Here is a 21,545-nt window from a genome sequence, read left to right as displayed (position 1 = left end):
AATTATGTATAATGGAACATTTTTATCATTACACCCATGGTTTATGTTCTTTTTCCTAACATCATAATGGTAACAATTATCTGGTAAATGTTTTTCTTTTCTGTTTTTAGATATAGGGGAATTTATTGGAAAGTTCAACCAAAACCGTAGAGCAAAGCAACAAAATATTATGGCACGGCATCTTGAGGTGACAAACAGCATTAAGGCTGAAAATGTACCACCTAACACACTTAGTGACTATATAACTATCTACTTTGAAAGTCCAAGAAATGGTGGTGCACAAGTGTCAGAAGTTCAGCTGTTCGCAGAAGAAAATTCCGCTATTATTACTTTCCTTTATCAGAAAGGTAACATAAATATGTATCATTAATTTAATCTTGCAGTTAAAAGCTCAACATGAACATGATTATATTAAGAAATGAGTAATTTATGCTCAGAAAAGAGTTCAAAGGTTCCGCAGGTTGTTACTCTTTGCGGTTAGAAACCTAGATTTGGGACTAAATATGATATTACTATATGAAGCCCTTAGTTTCCGGTGGACATCTTGTTGTTAGAATCTTTGAAGTGTTTTTGAGGCAGCATGAGGATTCTTTCTTTTCTGCTTCTTAAATTAGTACTGCTGGAGAGGAATTCTGTTCTCTTCTTTCCCCCCCCCTTCCAAAATTACAAATTCTGCACACGATATTTTAAAATTCTATAAAATTCTACCTAATCTATTTGTAAAAATAATGTGGGGCATTGATGCAACAGGATCCATAATTACAGACCATCAGTCATTATTGAGAACAACATTGTAGAATGTACCAAATAATTTGTGCTCACTTGAATGCAGTTTTACATAGAACTCTCGAGCATAAGAAACTGGAGTAGCAATTTTTAATGTATCATGTGAAGGCCATTCATATTAGGGATGTAAAATCCTGTTTAACCAGTTAAACAGTTAAACTCTTAAACGGGAGTGGTGCAGTAGATATTACAGTAGTACAGGTGGGACCTCTCTGATCTGGAAACTTCAGAATGAATTCTGAGGTAATAATAATTTTGGCTATAATTATGACAGATCCTTTACAACGGGGGGGGGGGGGGGGGGAGGCTCAAACTCAAGTGGCTGGAACATTTTTTGCAGTCCAGCCCAGGCGTCCTGAAGGTCTTGGGGGGGGGAAGTGTTCATACTCTTCCTACAAGCCTACTCCTTCCCCATGGCTTCTTCCACCGTGGTGAGTGCAAGGGGGGGGGGGGGGCGACCTCTGCTGCTGCCCTGCGCCAAACTCCTTCCACTCCCCCCTTCCCCCCCCAGTAATCCCTGAGGCTTCGTCCCTCCGGGGAAGGGGTGCAGTGGGGGGGAGAGGAAGAGGAGGCAGCATCCAGAATGGGTGGGGCTTGGGAATGAGTAGAGGGACACACCCCTTGGGCTGCTGGGACTCCTGGGCCAGATTGTGAAAATGCTCGGTCTATAGATGGCCCGCAGGCTGTGAGTTTGAGACCCTGCTTCAAAATAATATCTATTTGCCCAGTTACAATTTAACCAGTCTCCTAAAATGTTTCAAGGTGTAGGTCTGTATTGTAGCTATAATCAAACAACTGCGAGCGAAGTCTCTCTCGTGCAAGACATTTCAGCAACTTGGATATTTATTTACTCCAGACGAAGATCTGTTATAAGTAGGTTTGGCTCTCGCTCACCAGTTGGGAGTGTGGGAGCTGTCCCCTGCAAGAAACTGTTAAGTTGTAGGGTGGACTCCTCTGCTTCTGGGGCTCGTCCTGCTCCTTAATGTTGTCCGGAGGATTCTACTCTGTTGGATTAGGACAACACACCCTCCAGTGTGCTTATGTCCGCAGGATTGGGTGTCACCAGTGCCATGGGAGAGCATTCAGCTCCTCTGGCATGGAGCTGCTCCCAAAAGCTGCAGAGAGCTTCTGTGCTGCAACAGAGCTGACACACCTGATCCCTGGGGGCACACCAACCCACCCATAGATTTTTTTTGTCTTGGATTTCAGCATGTCAGCTGAAACAGACATTTATCTACAGGAATTGATCATTGAATCCTACCAAGCCTATGTATAGGTAGACACTACATATAGGTAAGGCAAGCCGCATTTGGCTCCAGAAGGTTTAAAGTATAGAACACCAATGTCTGCATTAAAACTTCCATGTGGAACACTGTGTGCATTATAATTCCGTAAATCCACCTTACATCACAATGCCATAAATCTAACTCTTCTCTTAGGAATCGGACTACAATATATAGGATCTGACTGCAATCACATAAATTACACCTGTTTTAATGAGAGTCTTGTTCATTTTTCACACCACGGACATGCTGTACGTGTCAAGTTCTTTCTGCTTCTTATAATTAAGTGCAATTATATAGAAGCCCTTGAGTCCCTAGAAAAATGTCACTTGTCAGAGTATCCTTTCACTCACTGCACTGAAGATCAACGTTCTGGTGTTTGATTTAGTGGGTCTAGAATAGACCCATACATCCAACCCTGAGGGCAGCTTCAGCCGATGTCCGTACTCCTCTCAGTTGTGAGGAGTAAGGGAAGTCAACAGGAGTGTTTGCTGCAGTTGGCTTCTCACAGTGGAGATAGCGCGAAGCTTGGCTTAAGGTCAGCTGACTCCCGCTACATATTCTGTGTAGCTGGAGTTGTGTACTTTAAGCCGACTTTCCAGGTCTAGTGTAGATACGGCCTCATTGACTAGGAAATATTCTTGTTTAACCTAAAAAGCACTCCTGTCAGAATCAAAATAAATACAGTAACTCTTGACTTGCAACATTAAAAACAAAAATCTGAGGATTAGCTTAGAAGTGCTACAGTTAATTGATTTGACTTGGGTAATTTTTATTTTATTTTATTTTTAGATGTAAATATTGTCTTGGAAAAGCAGCATTCATTCCACAAAGTGCCAATTTCTGTGTATCCATACTACAGTTCTTTGGGTACAGCTTTATATGGAAAGGAAAGGCCACAAATAAAGATGCCAGAACCAATTACAGTGTCCCTGGATCCTTATATCTGGCAGTTTTTACAGACAGATAATCGGCTAATCCAGGAAATAAATCATGAAATGGCAGATTGCAAATGTGAACTAACATGGCCTCTATCCAACTGTGCAAAACCAGAAGTAAGATTGTGTCCCTCCAATGCCTTATCTAAACAAAGATCAATGATCAGGTTGATCAAGACATGGAATGAAGATGTTTCTAAAAAGTTCTCATGTAGCATATCGAAGTACAAGGCCATTAAATGTGAAATAATTTCAGTGGTGTGGGAAGCCATAAGAAACAGCTTGGTAAAGGATGGTGTTTTGATTATACCTGACATTCCCAAGAATATGATTGTCTTAGTAGGTGACTCAGCAATTTTGAAAGATGCAGAGCAAGAAGTGAAGGAGCTAATAGAAAATGCCAGGGAAAAGATTGAAAGAGAAAAGCAGAGCATAGAACAAACTATGTCACTTGACCTAGGAAAGTATGCAATTTTACACAGTACTGGGTTAGAGGAGAATGTTCACAAGGAGTACCCCTCTTTGAAGATATCTTATGATGCAGCATCAAAAAGTATCAGTCTATGTGGATTGGCTGCCGAAGTATTTAAAGTCAAAAGTGAAATACTAGAAAAAGTGCACAGCATGGCGCACAAATCAATCCATGTCCATCCTTACGTTTTCCAGTTCCTACAACAAGTAGATAATAAAACTTTGTCACAGAACTTATTTATTTCAAATCGAATTAATGCCTTTTATGAGCTTGTCACTGATAGCATAATGCTGATAGCAGGTTCTCCTGGAGTTCTTCTAGAAGCAGAAGAAGAATTGAAGAAGGATTTGATTTACAAATGCATTGACCTGGAGGACAATTCAATCCTCAAAAAGAGAGAATGGAAGGAGCTAAAGGACCATTTTTATAAGGCACATAATTGTTCCAAGGAAACAGTAATAATTAATGAGTTGGAGGATCAAATAGTCATTGCTGGTCATTTCAGAGCAGTAGAAGCAGCATATCAGCAACTTTCTGATTTTGTGGATAAACACACTGAGGTACAAAAAGTTGTCATGACGAAGTCTGTGGCAGTTGTAATGTTTGTGGAGAAGGAAAAGTCCAATGTGTGGCTTGAAATAAAAAAGAAAGGCGTGAGAATTGAATTTGGCACACAAAATACACACAAAGGTATTTCCCTGAAAGGACCGAGAGTGGAGGTGTTTCAGGCAGTCCCCAAAATTGAACAAATTCTGTCGTCATTATATACAGAAAATGTGGAAATTGATAAACCGGGGGCCAAGATGTGTTTCAAAGAACAAGAACTCTTGTATGTTACAGGGGTGAAACAAAAATTTAACTGTCTGATCAGGCTGCAAGCTGAAGGAGACGAACAAAAAGATGATGAAGTTAGTAATGTGTATAAGAAACAAAGCCAGTCCTACTGTGAAATGACCCTGCAAGATGGGGTTGTAGTAGCAGTTTATAAAGGGGACTTGTGCAGTCATCCAACTGACGTGGTGGTGAATGCAGCAAATGAGGACTTGAAGCATATCGGTGGCCTTGCTGAGGCACTTTTACAAGCTGCAGGGCCAGAACTACAAACAGAATGTGACCGTATTGTGCAGAAACGAGGCCCTTTGCAGCCCGGCCGTGCTCTTATTACAGATGCTGGGAAGCTCCCATGTAAACAGGTGATTCATGCTGTTGGGCCCAGGTGGAGGGATCATGAAGCAGAAAAGTGCGTGTACTTGTTAAAAAGAGCAGTAAAGGAAAGCCTACGCCTGGCTGAAACATACAATCATCATTCCATAGCCATCCCTGCTCTAAGCTCTGGGATTTTCGGGTTCCCGTTACAACTGTGTGCGCTGTCAATTGCAAAATCCATCAAGGAAACCTTGGAAGAGTCTCCAGGGGAAAGCTGCCTGAAGAAGATCCATCTTGTGGACTCTTCAGAGAAAACAGCTCAGGCTCTCACTGATGCCTTGAAAGAAGTGTTTAGAGAGAAATCACCCCAACACAGTTCATCAACGCAGTCTAAAGCAGCCTTTAAGCCCAGAAAAAGCAGAAATGCTCAAAGCAAAAAGGGACTCCAGATGGTAACAACAGATGAAGGATTAAGCGTCATACTAGAGAAAGGAGGCATTGAAGATGCTACGGTAGGCATTTTATGTTATCTAATGTTCTCTAACTTGTAAAGTTTTATTTTCAATATATTAAAAACCAAAATTTTGAATTATAATTAATAAGGAAACATGCAATATACTAACACAAATAATTGATTGTTTGTGAAATTGTATAGGTTAGGCAAATGAACTACAGATTCCCTGTCTATAAACTGGAACTCGCTGGTCTTTTCCAGCATCAGAGTCTCCTAGTATTACAATGGATGGTGGGGCTGGCGTTACAATGGATGGTGGGGGGTGCGGCAGCGCATGGTTCAGCTGAGTTGTTGGGGGGAGCAGGGAAGCCTGTGTGGGGGCAGGGCAGAGGGTGGAGCTGGCATCAAGAGGACCAGAAATGATCATCCTTGGTCTGCCAAAATCCCTCATTCGGAACCAGTCAGGTCCCTTGCGTGCCGCACTAGAGAGGTCCAACCTGTAGTAGCTGAGTTTTTCATGCTGTTTATACAGAAATAGAGATGAACAAACACACTTTAGACTAAGAATGTTAAGAGGCAGGTAATTGGGTAATCATGTAGTCAATACAATTTGCATTGAATACACGATTAGTCTATAAGGAAAGCAGCTACCCCCACTGCAGCTCTGCAATTTAAATGTAGTAAGAGCCGGGCACGCAGGCAGCCCAGCTGTTACTACATTTAAACTGCAGAGCCGCAGTGGGGGTAGCTCCTGGACCTGACACGAGCCGTGACTGAAACGGGCTTGCTCAGTCCCGGCTCGCACCATGTCCAACAGCCCACGTCTGGGGGGGGGGTCTCTGCGAACAGGGGCTCCTACCAGAGCAGCCTCCCATGCTCCCCTGCACTGCTGCCTTTTAAGCCGGCTCCCCTCAGCACCTGCTCCTGCTTCCCTCCACTCCCCCACCCTTGTTGCTTCTGATATAGAAGCGGGCGGGAGGGGGAATGCAAGTAGTCGAGTAATCAACAACTCTTTTACATCCCTACTTTGACTCTTTTATTTGAACTGCGTTCATTGTCAGAAACCCGTCTTTCTCCTCCACTGTTTATTTATGGCTTTGTTCCTTGTTTATGAGCTCCAGCTAGCTGTGAATCCAGGACTGCTAGTACTGCCAAGCTGACCTTTGCACTCTTATCCTCTCACCAGCTGTGTGAAAATACCTATTTCTTAGTCTATAGTGGAAATTGTTAGCAATTACCTATAGTCTCCTTGAGAGAGAGGGGCAGAACTTCTAATACTTAAATAAAAATTAAATTGCTGATCCTGGACACCTTAAATCCCACTGAAACTTGGCTGTAGTGGCATAGGAACCTGTAACTCTGAGCTGTCTTCTATCTGTTGTTTTACATGGCCCCCATGATTGCAGTATCTCAGTGTTTTAGTGGCACTTTGGCTGCTGTGGATTGCACTGCTCAAAGGATCTTTACCTGGGAAGGATTAATTATCTCAGGTACCTGTCATGACTGGATCTTGCATATTCCATGCAGTGTTAACTTTGCTGATGGAATCTGAAAATTGCCAGGCATTGAATTCTTCTAACTGTGTTATTCGGATCAACAGTCAAAACTCCAATTAAGTAACTCTCATGTTAGTTCGAATTAACTTTAATAGGGGCTACACATACAAACCTTTAGTTTGAATTTAAATCGAACTAGCGGAGCACTTAATTCGAACTAGGTAAACCTCATTCTTCGAGGAGTAACGCCTAGTTCGAATTAAGTAATTCGAATTAAGGGCTGTGTAGCCACTTAATTCGAACTTGTTAGAGGCTAGCCCTTCCCAGGTTGCCCTGGTGGCCACTCTGGGCCAAACCAGGGAAACTCTTCTGCCCTCCTCCCGGCCCCGGAGCCCTTAAAGGGGCACGGGCTGGCTACAGTGCTTGTGCCAGTTGCAAGCCTGCCAGCACCCAGCCAGCAGACCCTGCACCTGGCACGGCATGAGCCAGCCACCCGCTGCCACCCAGCCCTCCCCCTCTTCCCAGGACCCAGCTGGCAGCTCCCAGGAGCCTGCCCGGGGCCGCAAGAGGCGGGCGCCCGCCTGGTCTAGTGCGGAGATGGTGGATCTCGTTGAGGTTTGGGGGGAGGCCTCCAACGTCCACAATCTCCACACTAGCCACAGGAATGCAGCCGTCTACAGCCGCATGGCTGCCAGCCCAGCCACCAGAGGCCACATGCGAACCCAGGAGCAAGTTTGCATAAAAATCAAGTTGGTCCAGTGAGACTCCTGACCCTGAGCTTAGAACATAAGAACAAAAGAATGGCCGTACTGGGTCAAACCAAAGGTCCATCTAGCCCAGTAGCCTGTCTGCCGACAGTGTCCAACACCAGGTGCCCTGGAGGAGATGGACCGAAGACCATGACCAAGCGATTTGTCTCGTGCCATCCGTCTCCAGCCTTCCACAAACAGAGGCCAGGGACACCACTCCTACCCCCTGGCTAATACCACTCCATGGACCCAACCTCCATGAATTTATCTAACTTCTCTTTAAACTCTGTTATAGTTCTAGCCTTTACAGCCTCCTGTGGCAAGGAGTTCCACAAGTTGACTATGTGCTGTGTGAAGAACTTCTTTTGCTTATTAGTTTTAAACCTGCTGCCCATTAATTTCATTTGGTGTCCTCTAGTCCTTCTATTATGGGAACTACCGTATTTTCCGGCGTATAAGGTGACTGGGCGTATAAGACGACCCCGTAATTTTTTAGTTAAAAGATAGGTTTTCGTCTTATACCCCAGCGCCCCTCCGCCTCCCCGGCTTTGCTCCCGGTGTCCCTGGTCTGCTGGAGACGGTCCCCAGCAGACCAGAGGCACCGGGAGCAAAGCCGCAGCAGCGGCGGGGTCCCGCGCCTCTGAGGCTTTGCCAGAGCAAAGCCTCAGAAGTGCGGCACCCCGCCGCCGCTTCGGCTTTGCTCCCGGTGCCTCTGGTCTGCTGGGGACCGTCTCCAGCAGACCAGGGACACCGGGAGCAAAGCCTCTGAGGACGCCCCGGCAGCGGGACAGCCCTGGCGCGCCTGGGCTGCCCTGCCGCCGGAGCCCCTCCACGGCTTTGCAAAGCCTCGGGGGAAGCCGGTGGCGGGGCAGCCCAGGCGTGCCTGGGATGCCCCGCCACCTGTATACACGGCGTATAAGACGACCCCCGATTTTTGGGGGATGTTTTTTAACATCAAAAGTCGTCTTGTACGCCGGAAAATATGGTAATGAAGAACTTTTCTTTATTCATCTTCTCCACACCACTCATGGGGTATGTCTACACTACAGCGCTAATTCGAACTAACTTAGTTTGAATTAGTTAATTCGAACTAAGGTAATTCAAACTAATGCATCCAGACTAAAAAAAACTAGTTCGAATTAGCGTTTTGCTAATTTCAACTAGCATGTCCTCACACAGTGGACCCTGAACCAGGGTTAAGGATGGCCGGAAGCAGTGCCGGCAGGGCATCAGATGAGGACTTAGAGCGTGGAGCTGCTGCCTCAGGCTAGCCGAGGGATGTGCTTAAAGGGACCCGACCCCCACCCCGGACAGACAGTTCTCAGGGGTACCCCGCTTGCAAAGCAGTCCTGGGTTTGATTGCCCGGAGTACCCACACTGGGCACATCACAGCACTCGGCCATCAGACCATCTGCACTTGCCGCAGGCTGCCATCTGGGGAGAGGGGACAATTGGGGGGCTGCAGGAGAGATTCCACCCCCAGAAGCCTGCAGAGCCAGCCCAGTCCTCCCCATCAGGGGCTCGTACCCCATTCCTCCCTCACCTCCTTCCACTTACCCCTCCTTATCCCCCCTTCCTGATGTACAAAATAAAGGACAATTGTGTTCAAAAATATGAAGAGAGGCTAAAGAGACTGGGACTTTTCAGCTTAGAAAAGAGGAGATGGAAGGGGGATATGATAGAGGTCTATAAAAGCATGAGTGGGGTGGAGAGGGTGCATACAGAAAAGTTCTTCATTAGTTCCCATAATAAAAGGACTAGAGGACACCAAAGGAAAGGAATGGGTAGCAGGCTTCAAACTAATAACAGAAAGTTCTTCTTCACATAGCAAATAGTCAATCTGTGGAACTCCTTGCTGCAGGAGGCTGTGAAGGCTAGAACTAGAATAGAGTTTAAAGAGAAGTGAGATCAATTCATGGAGGTTGGGTCCATGGAGTGGTATTAGCCAGGGGGTAGGAGTGGTGTCCCTGCCCGAAGTTTGTGGAAGGCTGGAGAGGGATGGCACGAGACAAATGGCTTGGTCACTGTCTTTGGTCCATCCCCTCCAGAGTCCCTAGGGTTGGCCGCTGTCGGCAGACAGGCTACTGGGCTAGATGGACCTTTGGTCTGACCCAGTACGGCCATTCTAAGCTCAGGGCTCAGGGTCGGGGGTCTCAGTGGACCACCTTGATTTTCATGCAAACCTGCTCCTGGGTGGCCAGGCTGGCAGCTCTCCTGCCCTAGACGGCTGCTTTCCTGTGCCTAGTGCGGAGATCGTGGACGAGGTCCACGATGTCTGTACTGGACCAGGCAGGTGCCCGCCTCTTACGGTCCTGGGCAAGCTCCCGGTAGCCGCCAGCCTGGTCCCGGGAAGAGGGGGAGGGCTGGGGAGCATCGGGTGGGTGGCTCGAGCCGTGCCAGGTGCAGGGTCTGCTGGCTGGGTGCTGGCAGGCTTGCACCTGGCACGGGCACCGTAGCCAGCCCGTGCCCCTTTAAGGGCTCCGGGGCCGGGAGGGGGGCAGACGAGTTTCCTTGGTGTTGCCAGAGTGGCCACCAGGGAAAGCTGGGGAGGGCTAGCCTCCAACTAGTTCGAATTAAGGGGCTACGCGCCTCTTAATTCGAACTAGTAAGTTCGAACTAGGCTTAGTCCTTGTACAATGAGGTTTACCTAGTTCAAACTAAGCGCTCCGCTAGTTTGAATTAAGTTCAAACTAGCGGAGCGCTAGTGTAGCACCTATCAAAGTTAATTCGAACTAATGTCCGTTAGTTCGAATTAACTTTGTAGTGTAGACGTACCCATGATTTCATATACCTCTATCATATCCCGCCTCCATCTCCTCTTTTCTAAGCTGAAAAGTCCCAGTCTCTTTAGCCTCTCTTCATATGGGACCCGTTCCAAACCCCTAATCATTTTAGTTGCCCTTTTCTGAACCCTTTCCAAGGCCAAAATATCTTTTTTGAGGTGAGGAGACCACATCTTACACAGTACTGAAGATATGGCATACCATAGTTTTATACTTCTCCTCCTCCCAGGTTTTCCCTTCCCCTCTCCCACCCTCTCTCTTCCCCTCTCACCTCCTTTTCCCAGTCTCCCCAGAGGTTAATCACCCCCACCCCCAGTTTTGTTAAATAAAGAGAGTTTCTAATTTTGAACACACGTGTCCTTTATTTTTTACATCAGGAAGGGGGGCTAGGGAGGGGTAAATGGAAGGAGGTGAGGGAGGAATGGGGCACGAGCCCCTGATGGGGAGGACTGGGGTGGCTCTGCGAACTCCTCAGGGTGGAAACTCTCCTGCAGGGCCTCCTGGATCCTGACAGCCCCCCGATTAACCCCCCCAGATGGCAGCCTGTGGCAAGTGCAGCCGGGCTGATGGCCGAGTGCTGTGATGTGCCGAGTGTGGGCGCTTGGCACTCCAAGCCAGGACTGCTTTGCTGTCCCTCATTGAGGTAGACAAGCAAACGGGGAACCCTGAGAACTGTCTGTCTGGGGTGGGGTTGGGTCCCTTTAAGCACAGCCCTCGGCTAGCCAGAGGCAGCAGCTCCACGCTCTTAAGTCCTAATCTGATGCCTGCCGGCACTGGTTCTGACCAGCCTTAACTTCAGTTCAGGGTCCACTCAACATGGACATGCTAGTTCGAATTAGCAAAACGCTAATTCAAATTAGTTTTTAGGTCTAGGTGCACTAATTCAAATTAGCTTAGTTCGAATTAACTAATTCAAATAAAGTTAGTTCGAAGTAGTGCTGTAGTATAGACATACCCATATTTCCTTCTGTTTTCTAACTATCTCTTCTTTTTTCATTGAATAGTGATAGAAATGTAGCCGTGTTAGTCTGGGGTAGTTGAAGCAAAATGCAGGACAATGTAGCACTTTAAAGACTAACAAGATGGTTTATTAGATGATGAGCTTTCGTGGGCCAGACCCACTTCCTCAGATCAAATAGTGGAAGAAAGTAGTCACAACCATATATACCAAAGGATACAATTTAAAAAAAATGAACAAATATGAAAAGGACAAATCACATTGCAGAACAGAAGGGGGATGCGGGGGGGTGGGAAGGGGGAGGAAGGAAGGTAAGTGTCTGTGAATTGCTGATATTAAAGGTAGGGAGAGTGGGATGTTTGTGAGTTAATGGTATTACAGGTGATAATTGGGGAAACTGTCTTGGTAATGGGTGAGAAAGTTCAAAGACTTGTTAAGTCCTTGTTGGTAAGTGTCGAATTTTAACATGAATGACAGTTCAGAGGATTCCCTTTCAAGTGCAGATGTAAAAGGTCTTTGTAGCAGAATGCAGGTGGCTAAGTCATTTAGAGAGTGTCCTTTCTGGTTAAAGTGGCAAGAAACTGTTTTCTCTTTGTGATCTTGTCTGATATCTGTTTTGTGGGCATTAATCCTTTGGCGAAGTTTAATGCCCACAAAACAGATATCAGACAAGATCACAAAGAGAAAACAGTTTCTTGCCACTTTAACCAGAAAGGACACTCTCTAAATGACTTAGCCACCTGCATTCTGCTACAAAGACCTTTTACATCTGCACTTGAAAGGGAATCCTCTGAACTGTCATTCATGTTAAAATTCGACACTTACCAACAAGGACTTAACAAGTCTTTGAACTTTCTCACCCATTACCAAGACAGTTTCCCCAATTATCACCTGTAATACCATTAACTCACAAACATCCCACTCTCCCTACCTTTAATATCAGCAATTCACAGACACTTACCTTCCTTCCTCCCCCTTCCCACCCCCCCGCATCCCCCTTCTGTTCTGCAATGTGATTTGTCCTTTTCATATTTGTTCATTTTTTTTAAATTGTATCCTTTGGTATATATGGTTGTGACTACTTTCTTCCACTATTTGATCTGAGGAAGTGGGTCTGGCCCACGAAAGCTCATCATCTAATAAACCATCTTGTTAGTCTTTAAAGTGCTACATTGTCCTGCATTTTTTTTTTCATTGAAGTCTTTTTGTATTTTCCCTGTGGTTTTCAAGTTGATGCATTTCTCTCCCCTCTCCACACTCTAGTTCTATCCTTTTCTTATCCTTGTTTTAAACCTTTCCTTTTCACGCTCTTTGATTCAGCAACCTCTCCTTTTTTATCTGAGGCAGAGAACGCCTTCGGGATCCTTATTGTGCCCCGTTTATATTGCCACTTAGAGGACCCACATGATGACAACCAACTATCCATCCTAAGAGTTCTGGCCTGTAAATGAAACATCTCTCTTGGCCAGAGAGATTTACAAGAGCATGATGTACCACGCTCCTCCTGTCTGGGGTTGACTGCTTTTTGGTCATCATTCATAACCCATGTTGACCACGGTGGGGCGGGCAGGGGCAGGTGAGAGAATCCTTTTCTTGTCTGCTTCCTCTCCCTCCGTTAATTCATTCTCTTATTTTCCTTCTTGCTTTTCTATAACTCCTGTTTCACTTCCCTTTCCACAGAACTACACCCATGTGGCTGCTTCTGCTCATACCAATTTACACAGGAGCAGAAAGGCATGTGAAACTCAGTAGTCCATCATGTCGGTTTTACTCTTTGGATGGAGATGCAGCCATGAGCAGGATCATTATGAGAATGTGAATTAGGAGTATTGTATATAGCTTTTTTTCAGATGAGAGTAGGGTAAGAACATGGGGTTCCAATAATTCTATGTAAAATATGAACTTCTACATAAGGGACAAACTTCACTCTAGTACACCCAGGTTGCCCCACAAAAGTCAGTGCAGTGATGTAGGTGTAAGTGAGCATACATTGATACAGTTTGTCCAAAAGATTTGCTTTATTCCAGATTGCTACTTTTAAATTAGCTTTGTTATTTCTTAAATCTGCAGGTGCTGGTATAGTCACTTGGCCTTAAATGTTTCAGGTTTTAATTTTATAACGGGTATTTGGTTTTGTTTAAGACGGATATCATCGTAAACAGTGTTGCCCAAGATCTACAGCTTGATAAAGGTCCACTCTCTAGAGCCTTGCTGAGCAAGGCAGGCCCAAAGCTCCAAGCACAACTGTCTGAAGAAGGCCTACAAAAAGTAGCGAGTGAAGGGTCTGTGTTCAAAACAGATGGATGCAACCTGGGCTGCCGTTTTGTGCTTCATGCCATTGTTCCTGGATGGAAAAACGGGCAAGAATCTGGACAGAAGGTAGAAGGCTTTTTATTTTCCTAATCCTCATTTGATTGAATGGGCTTCTCAGTTGGCAGTAATGTAGATTTAACGTGAATCCAACATTGAAATCAGTTAGAGTATTTCTTGTGGTCAGCTCTCTTAATTTTTTGATGTGACTAAGCTCATGATGAATCTAGTCCAAGATACGGGGTTAGATAGACCTTTGGTTTGACCCAGTATGGCCATTGTTTTGTTCATATATGTGAATCCATGTTGAACTGTGATGTATTTTGTATGAAAATACTAGTAAAAATATTGAATTGCATTTGCTAATGTGAACTTTGTTGTGATTCAACAGCTCCTAAGAGACATCATCATGGAATGTCTTCAGATTGCTGATAAACTGTCTTTAAATACCATCACATTCCCAGCAATTGGAACTGGGAATTTAGGATTTCCTAAGCCCTTTGTTGCCAAATTAATGTTTGACCAGGTGTTCAAATTCAGTAGTAGCAAAAATGTGAAGTCTCTTCAGGAAGTTCACTTTGTGTTGCATCCAAATGATACAGAAAATATTAAGGTAATTTGTCACCTATTACTGTGCTTTCTGTTATGTGTGGGCTTAAGGAATGGATTACACTGGTTTTGTCAGTAGTTTCCTGAAGTCTCATCCTTATTTCCCTGCTGCCTCTCCACCAGGAATAGTCAATCTTCCTTCCACTATTTGTCTAGCACCAGTGCAGCTTCGCTACTGGTAGCAATAGTTGATGTGTTAGTGCAAGCCAATCAAAGGCATTTTTACTACCGAAAGCTAAATGATAGAGTGGCAGAAACATGAGTTGCCAATCTACTTTGTGCTTCCACCATGCCTACCACTGGTAGTGCTTCACTAGTGCCAGAGCATTATGAGCAAAAGCACTACTGGAGACAGACAGTGTGTGTCATGTCACTGTCGAGTGTCAGATTCCCCTTTGGTCTGCAGGACATTAAATTATGCTTCTTTGGACGTGGGCAGGAGTAAAAGTGCTCATTGTCACAGAAGCCAAGAGAGTATCCATGGATTTCCGTCTGGATAATTCATGCACCGTCTTGAGACAATTACTGTTCCTGCTCTGATAGAATTACCCTTGGAATATAGAATGTAAAGTTGCCCTTTTGTTCTTCCATGCACAGTCACCTGTCTTTCCTGCGCACTTTTTTTTCTCCTTTGCTGGAGCTGGCACAGGTTACTGCTGAAATATTTCTTAGCCCATGGAGTCATGTGAACCTTTCATGTACAGCCTTAGGTAGCATTCTCTTCCCCCCCCCCTCCTCTCTGGCTCTGTCTTCCCTGAATAGTTAACTCAAGTTCTCTACACTTCAACTCCTCTTGAGCTTACTTGTGTGAGAGCAGCTACCCTGTGCGGCACAAGAGTCCTATAGTTATTATGTTCACAGCTGATGAGATGTGCAGCTAGAGCCACTGCCTATCCTCCCAGATGGACCATCCAACTGGAGTTAAAAGCACCATTAAACTTAAGCTTTAAAGGTTTTTGTGTGGACAGGAGTGAGTTATCACTCAAGTTGGGAATAAGCCCTCTGTCTATACACTCTATGAAATGCTAATTAGACTTTCACTGTACTGCCTGAAGATGTTAAACCTGAAGCAATTTGCCAAATTGTCTCCCTTGTTCATAATTTTAAAGGAGTCATGATTCCTTTATTATTCCAATTTATCACTATTTCTGTTCTGTATTGAATACGATTGCTCAGTGGACAGTAGCTAGTTCACCTTTAGTTTTCTCTAAATATTTTTTCATTTAATTTGTACTTTTCAAATCTGTATTTTACTGTCAAAACTGTAAACAATTGCCTATGGGTGGTGATAGTGGTTCTCCCTTTAGGCATTTTCAGATGAACTGCAAAATAGAGCAAGTGGAAATATTACCAGTGTTAAAGTGCACAAGACTCTGCCAGAAAGTACCCAGGAAGGACAAGGTAAGTTCATATGGTTAAAGTTTTGTAAATTTTATCAATATGCTAGTGCAGTGGTCCCCAACCTTTAGAGGCTCCCGGGCGCCCGGGGGGTGGGGCCACTCACGCGCCAGGCGCCCAGGGGCGGAGCCGCGTGTCCGGGGGCACGCCAGGGGACCGGGATGCCCTTGCAGCCAGCGCCGGCATGTGCCCCAGGGCCGGGCTGGGGCCACCCGAGCGCCTTGTGCCGTGGGCCCAGGGCCGGCGCCGCTGCCCGAGCCCCGCGCCTGGGGCCAGCACCAGTGCCGATCGTGCGCCTGAGCACCCACATGTGCCCCGGGGCTGGGGCCACCCGAGCGCCGCATACCCGGCGCTGGTGTATGTCGCGTGCCTGGGGCTGGCACCTCCCGTGCGCCGCGCGCTGGGGGCGGGGCCGGCCCAGGTTGTCGGCGGGCGCGCACAAATGCCCCGGCGGGCTCCATGGTGCCCGCGGGCACCGCATTGGGGACCACTGTTCTAGTGAGAGGTGACAATTCTAAGAGGTTTTTTTTTTGTTTTTTGTTTTTTTTTTCAAATATATTTTTTGAATATTGGTTTGGTGAATGTGTTAGTCCTACTGTTCAGAGTAAGACAGTGATAATCCTATTAGTAAATATGAATAAAGGCAGAAAATTACATTTACAAGTGAGACATTCACTCCAGCAGTAGGTTTGTGTACACTAGTAAAATCTTTCCCATGATACACCACCAGTCATACCAGCATTTGGAAGTTGTTGTATGATAGGGCACAAGTACTTTTACTACCGTACCAACTAACACAGTTTCTGAGCAGGTGTAAACAGTTTTATTACCATCTGTGAAGCTGGGTGAATTACTGGACCATACATCCCATGGGGCCAGTCTTGTTCATATTAAAATCAGTGGACATTCCATAAGAAAGTAAGACTGACCAAAAAACAATGTGAAACAAAATATTTTTTTCATTGTCCAGACAGAATTACAAAGAACAGGATAAATACTGCACACTTAATTCAATGTGTAAAAAAGTCTAATATACAGATAAGGAATTCCTGTCCTGGAGCAGAGAACCTGCCCAAAGGCCACTGAAAAAAATGAGAACCTGCAAGTTGGCTTATTTTCATATTAAATCACATTTTCACTCAAATACTCCATATTGGCCCACTGTTGGATGAGTGTACAATCAGGCTGGGATCATCTCCACTTCATGTTCACTGTAACAGTGTTTTTTTGTGCCAACCCAGCTTGGAGGGCAGTGATGGAACAGTAAAAACAGAGTCCAGGGATTCTGCATTTATAAAGAAGCAGAGGCTCCAACAGACTGGTAGTGAAGTGCTGTAGCTACTATTGGAGCAGCAATTGCGGCAGGATGGGTTGTTTTGAAGCTGTGTGCCTTAGACCCAGATCAGGGGTGGATCTCTTTTCCCTGTCCCACCTTTCTCCCATTGAGTTACCTGAGCTTTGTCTGGGGGAATGTGATTTCATTTTATATTGCCAACTGGGTATTTTTGTAGTCTTCTCCATGAAAATGTGACAGACTAAGACTAAAAATCAGACTTCAACGAGCTCTTCATTAAATGCACATAGAGGCAGGTGAGTCCCTCAATCTAGGGAATAGAACCTTTGTTGAGATACTCATTTATCCATTTTAATTTCTTGAATTTCCTTTGCAGCTTTCTTTGGGCCCGTTACAGCCCCCAGACAGGATGTGCATGAAATGCAGATTGGTTCCATTATATTCCAAATAGCAAGTGGAGACATTACAAAGGAAAAAGTAGATGTCATTGTAAACATTTCAAATAAATTGTTTAACCTCAAAACAGGTACTTTATCTAGTGAATGAAATCAATGAGAAATACGTTCTGAGTAATTTAAGTGCATGTGTAATAGGATGTGGGAAGAATTTTCAGTCTATACAAGCCATTTTTTTAAAATTCCTTGTGCACTGGCATTTTCAAACTAGGAAAACTGTACTACGAAGTATCTGTATTTTGAAATAATTTGTTATAAATACAATACTCTTTGCCCCAGTGTTTAGAAAAATCTTATAGAATGCTATAAAAATGAGATCCTTTCTCTAGAATGTTTAAACTTCCCTATACAATTCTATAGGAGGGATATCATTATCTGTTATGTTCTTTGTAATAGGGTAGCTGCCTCCATGTACCCCTCCATAACCGGGTGGCTCTGTGGTGCCTACTAACAATTTCTCCCTCAGAAGGCTTTTGAAACAAACTCCACATAGGCATTTCTGATCCATTTGCCACCCTTCTCAGGGGTCCAAGTTTATTCATCTAAATGAAGGAGTTCCAAAATGCAGTCTATCTGTTTTACCCTTTTGTCAGATCATTCCCAAACTTTTCCTGCCTGTAGCCTCAGTAGGGAAGCCTTACATCCCAAGTCTTTCTCCTGGAGCCTGCTTGCTCCCAGCAGTTTCCACTTCACTCTACAGGCCTTCCTGCCAGGGGCCTTTCCCACTTTGGCAAGCTGTTCCCAGGCTTGATCTAGCTGGAGCTTCCAATTACAGTAAACTTCCAATAATCCGGCACCTTTAGGACCCAGGGGGTGCCGGATTATCAGATATGCCGGACTATCAGAAGGGGGGGCTATGAGGGCTCTGGGGTGGGGTGGGGGGATGCTACCCCAAACCCCCTCATAGCCCCCCCTTCCGATAGTCCGGCTCTGCCTCAGGAGTCCCTGATTCAGCCACTGCTGGTCAGTTTCAGCAGCGGCTGAATCGGGGACACCTGCAGCAGAGCAGCTGAGGTGCTGCCGGGTTGGTCCCGCAGCACCGCTCCTTGGCGCTACTGGACCAACCCGGCAGCACCCCAGCTGCTCTGCCCCAGGTGTCCCCAAGTCAGCCACTGCTGAAACTGATCAGCGGCTGACTCCAGGAAGCCCGAGACAGAGCCGCTCTGCACCGGACTTCCTGGAGTCAGCCGCTGGTCAGTTTCAACAGCAGCTGAATCCGGACGCCTGGGACAGAGCAGCTGGGGCGCTGCTGGGTTGGTCTGGTGGCGCCAAACGTCGGCGTTGCGGGGGCCAACCTGGCAGCACCTCTGCTGCTCTGCCTCAGGTGTACCCAAGTCAGCTGCTGCTGAAATTGATCAGCGGCTGATTCCAGGAAGCTGGGGCAGAGCAGCTCTGTCCCTGGCTTCCTAGAGTCAGCAGCTGGTCAATTTCAGCAGCAGCTGAACCGGGGACAGCTGGGGTGCTGCCGGGTTGGTCCCACAGCCCCGAGGGGCAGCGCTAGGGGACCTACCCGGCAGCACTCCAGCTGCTCTGCTCCCGGCTTCCCCAATTCAGCCACTGGTCAGTTTTAGCAGCGGCTGAATCGGGGAAGCTGGGGGCAGAGCAGCTCCAATGGTCCGGCTGCCCGGAGCACTTCCGGGTTCCTGATGGTGCCGGACCATCAGGAGTGCCAGACCATCAGATGCCGGACCGTTGGAGTTTTACTGTGGTGGCTTCTTGGGATTAGGTTCCTTATTTCCTGTAGTTTCATGAGTTTCCTCATTCAATGCAGCCACTTGCTGCCTAAATTGGGAGTTGTTTAATCCAACCTAGGTGTGCTTTTTAATAATGAGGGCTCACTGGCCCTAGGCTCTGCAGCCCTCAAGGAGCAAGCTACTGTGACCCAGTTATCATCTGCATAAGGTTTAAACGTTCCATAGAAAGCAAATCTTTCTCTTTTACATATGATAAACTTAAATTTTATGTAGAAACCTATTGGTTTTTTCCCCTATTAAATTTTATAGGCCTTATCTATAAAGAAGCAACAGTTTTTGCCCATTGGCAACTGTTGGGTACTCTGCACTTTTGAAGAACAGGCAGATGCCTTAAGAGGCATCTGATGTAGGCTTCTGTTTAAAAAAAAAAAAAAAAAAAAAAAAATTTAGCCTATTCTGTTGCCAGAAGTAAGAGAGATTGGGTACTTAGTCCTGTTAACCTAGGTGAGACTTTAACAGTACTATTAATGTGACTTGTCAAACTAATGTGGGTTTTCTTATTTAAGGTGTCTCCAAGGCAGTTCTAGAAAGTGCTGGACCACAGGTTGAAGCAGAATGTGCTGAGCTAGGTATAAAAATGATATTTTTGACCTACTTTCTAAGGCACTGAGCACCTCCAGTTTCCACTAAAGGCAGTGGGAGTGATGGGTGCATACTACTGCTGAAAATTAACCCGCTATTGTACTTGCGTTTATCCATGATTTCACAATTCCTTAATTAATATGATGCTTGTAAAACATCTTCAGAGATGTTAAAATAAAGTATAAAGCAAAATCCTTAAAAGATGCCAGCATAGAAGTAAATTAAAAGAATCTTCTTCACTCTCTCTCATATTGTTGTTGCCTGTCATACCTTTCAAAACAGGGCAACCAACAAAGGGTTGGAGGGTGTCTTTGGAAATAAGCTGCACCATCCAGGAGCAACTTCATAAGACTTTGTGCTTCTAATGCAGAGGTGGGCAACTTGTGCCGAAGGGCCCCATGAGGCCGATTGGGGTTCTGTGAGACATTTTGTTTACGTGCCGTGAGACATTTTGTTTACGTTTGTTCATGCGCAGGGTTGCCAAATTCTGCTGGTTTTCATCTTCATAGTTTTTTTTCCTGCAAGTATTACAAAAGTAATACACACTTAAAGCAAGGACACATGAAATGAGATGCTTGCTGCTTGCACACAATATTGACTGTAAGAACCCTCTGCATCCAGTCAGAGCGCTGCTGTGGTTCTATCAGCACATCCCACAAATGCTAGGTACACAAGTGTAGTTGACAGGAGATGTCTTGGTTAAGAAAATCTTGTGGCCCACTGAGGTGGAGGGCCACCCATGCAGCCCATTCTCTAGCATAGCTTGCCCCTCAATGCTCTAAAATAATCCTGGTGCCTATATCTGCAATCCACTACATATTCCGTATGGTTCAGAGACAAGTAAAAAAGTTCCCACCTCAGTAGAACTTGTATTATGTCTAATTTTAGACATAAATACATCAATAAATGAGAAATACAGCACTTAGAAGATAAAGATCTGACAAATTATGAGCTCCATGTTTAAGTACACACAACTGGAGGGGAAAAAAGTCAGGGAAGAGGCAAATGTGTAGGTTAGCACTGAAAGGCAGCTGAAGGAAGTGGGCTGATGGGAGAGTTGAAGAGGACTGAGGCTGTGTAGTCCACAGAACCAGAGAGGAGAGTCCAGGTGAAGGGGTTGAAAGAGAAAAGGTGCCAAGCTGCGGTAGGATACCAGTACAACGCTGAATTATAGCAAGTTTTCTGAGTGCACAGAATAAGCTGAGGACAAAAATCAGATAAGAGGTGGACAGAAGATGAGCTGTGGCCTTGAAAGTGGGGGTGGAGGGTTTGAATCTGGTACAGAAGGAGATTGGGACGTAAGGAAAGGGTAATACAGGCAGGTGGGGTGAGGATGAGGTAGAAGGGTTTGTGCTATTGTGAAGGTTTTATCACTTTGTCATGCCTTATATATTTTCTTTCATTTTACAGCCTCGCAACCTCACAATGACTTGATAACTACGCAACCAGGCAACCTGAAGTGCAAAAAAATCATCCATCTTGTTGCCCAGAATGATACCAAGTCTTTGGTCTCCAAAGTGCTCCGGGAGTGTGAACTGAATAGCTACACATCTGTTGCTTTCCCAGCAATTGGAACAGGTTTGTTTTCTTTAGAAAATAAAACTAAAACCAATTAGCCATCTTGAGACCACATTCATCCTGTGTGATTCCATTGACATCATTGTGCCAAGGATGAGATTTACCTGAAAAGTTTATTCTCCTATTAAGTTTATTCTCCAATTAAGAAAATTGTTGTGGTGTTGAAACATTTAAATAATGGCTAGTAGCAGTCAGCAAGGATTTTGGAATAAGAAAGCTGCAAATCATTATTGTTAGCTTAAATATGAAAACCCATACCAGGTGATTTAAGGCTGCTATATTTTAACATTAGTGACTTGAAAATAACCATATATTATTGCAGGCTGAACCTCTCTAGCCTGGCATCTTGTGGACCTGACCAGTTTCAAACTTGAGAATTTTCTGGATCACAGAAAATCATTATTGGCTGGCAGCATTACCAGCACTTCCACTGCTTCCTGGGCTGATAAGAGGACATTTAGGGACATTGAGGGTACGTCTACACTTGCTCCGTAGTTCGA

The 21,545-nt window shown here is 45.3% G+C and overlaps 1 protein-coding gene across 1 annotated transcript in view; it reads left to right on the top strand.

Annotated features, from left to right (window-relative positions):
- Window positions 1-21,545, top strand: part of LOC102456104 (protein mono-ADP-ribosyltransferase PARP14) — a 53,310-nt gene that overhangs the window by 16,813 nt on the left and 14,952 nt on the right. The window contains exons 7-14 of the mRNA XM_006137650.4: window positions 111-347; window positions 2,862-5,137; window positions 13,208-13,444; window positions 13,767-13,988; window positions 15,292-15,385; window positions 17,053-17,202; window positions 19,392-19,454; window positions 20,878-21,045. Coding sequence (XP_006137712.2) covers window positions 111-347; window positions 2,862-5,137; window positions 13,208-13,444; window positions 13,767-13,988; window positions 15,292-15,385; window positions 17,053-17,202; window positions 19,392-19,454; window positions 20,878-21,045 — 3,447 coding nt within the window. The remainder of the gene's footprint in view (window positions 1-110; window positions 348-2,861; window positions 5,138-13,207; window positions 13,445-13,766; window positions 13,989-15,291; window positions 15,386-17,052; window positions 17,203-19,391; window positions 19,455-20,877; window positions 21,046-21,545) is intronic.

Source organism: Pelodiscus sinensis, chromosome 7 (assembly GCF_049634645.1).
Source record: "Pelodiscus sinensis isolate JC-2024 chromosome 7, ASM4963464v1, whole genome shotgun sequence".
NCBI lineage: Eukaryota > Metazoa > Chordata > Testudines > Trionychidae > Pelodiscus > Pelodiscus sinensis.
Note: the sequence above shows the minus strand (reverse complement) of the source record. Positions and strands in the feature narration are given on the sequence as shown.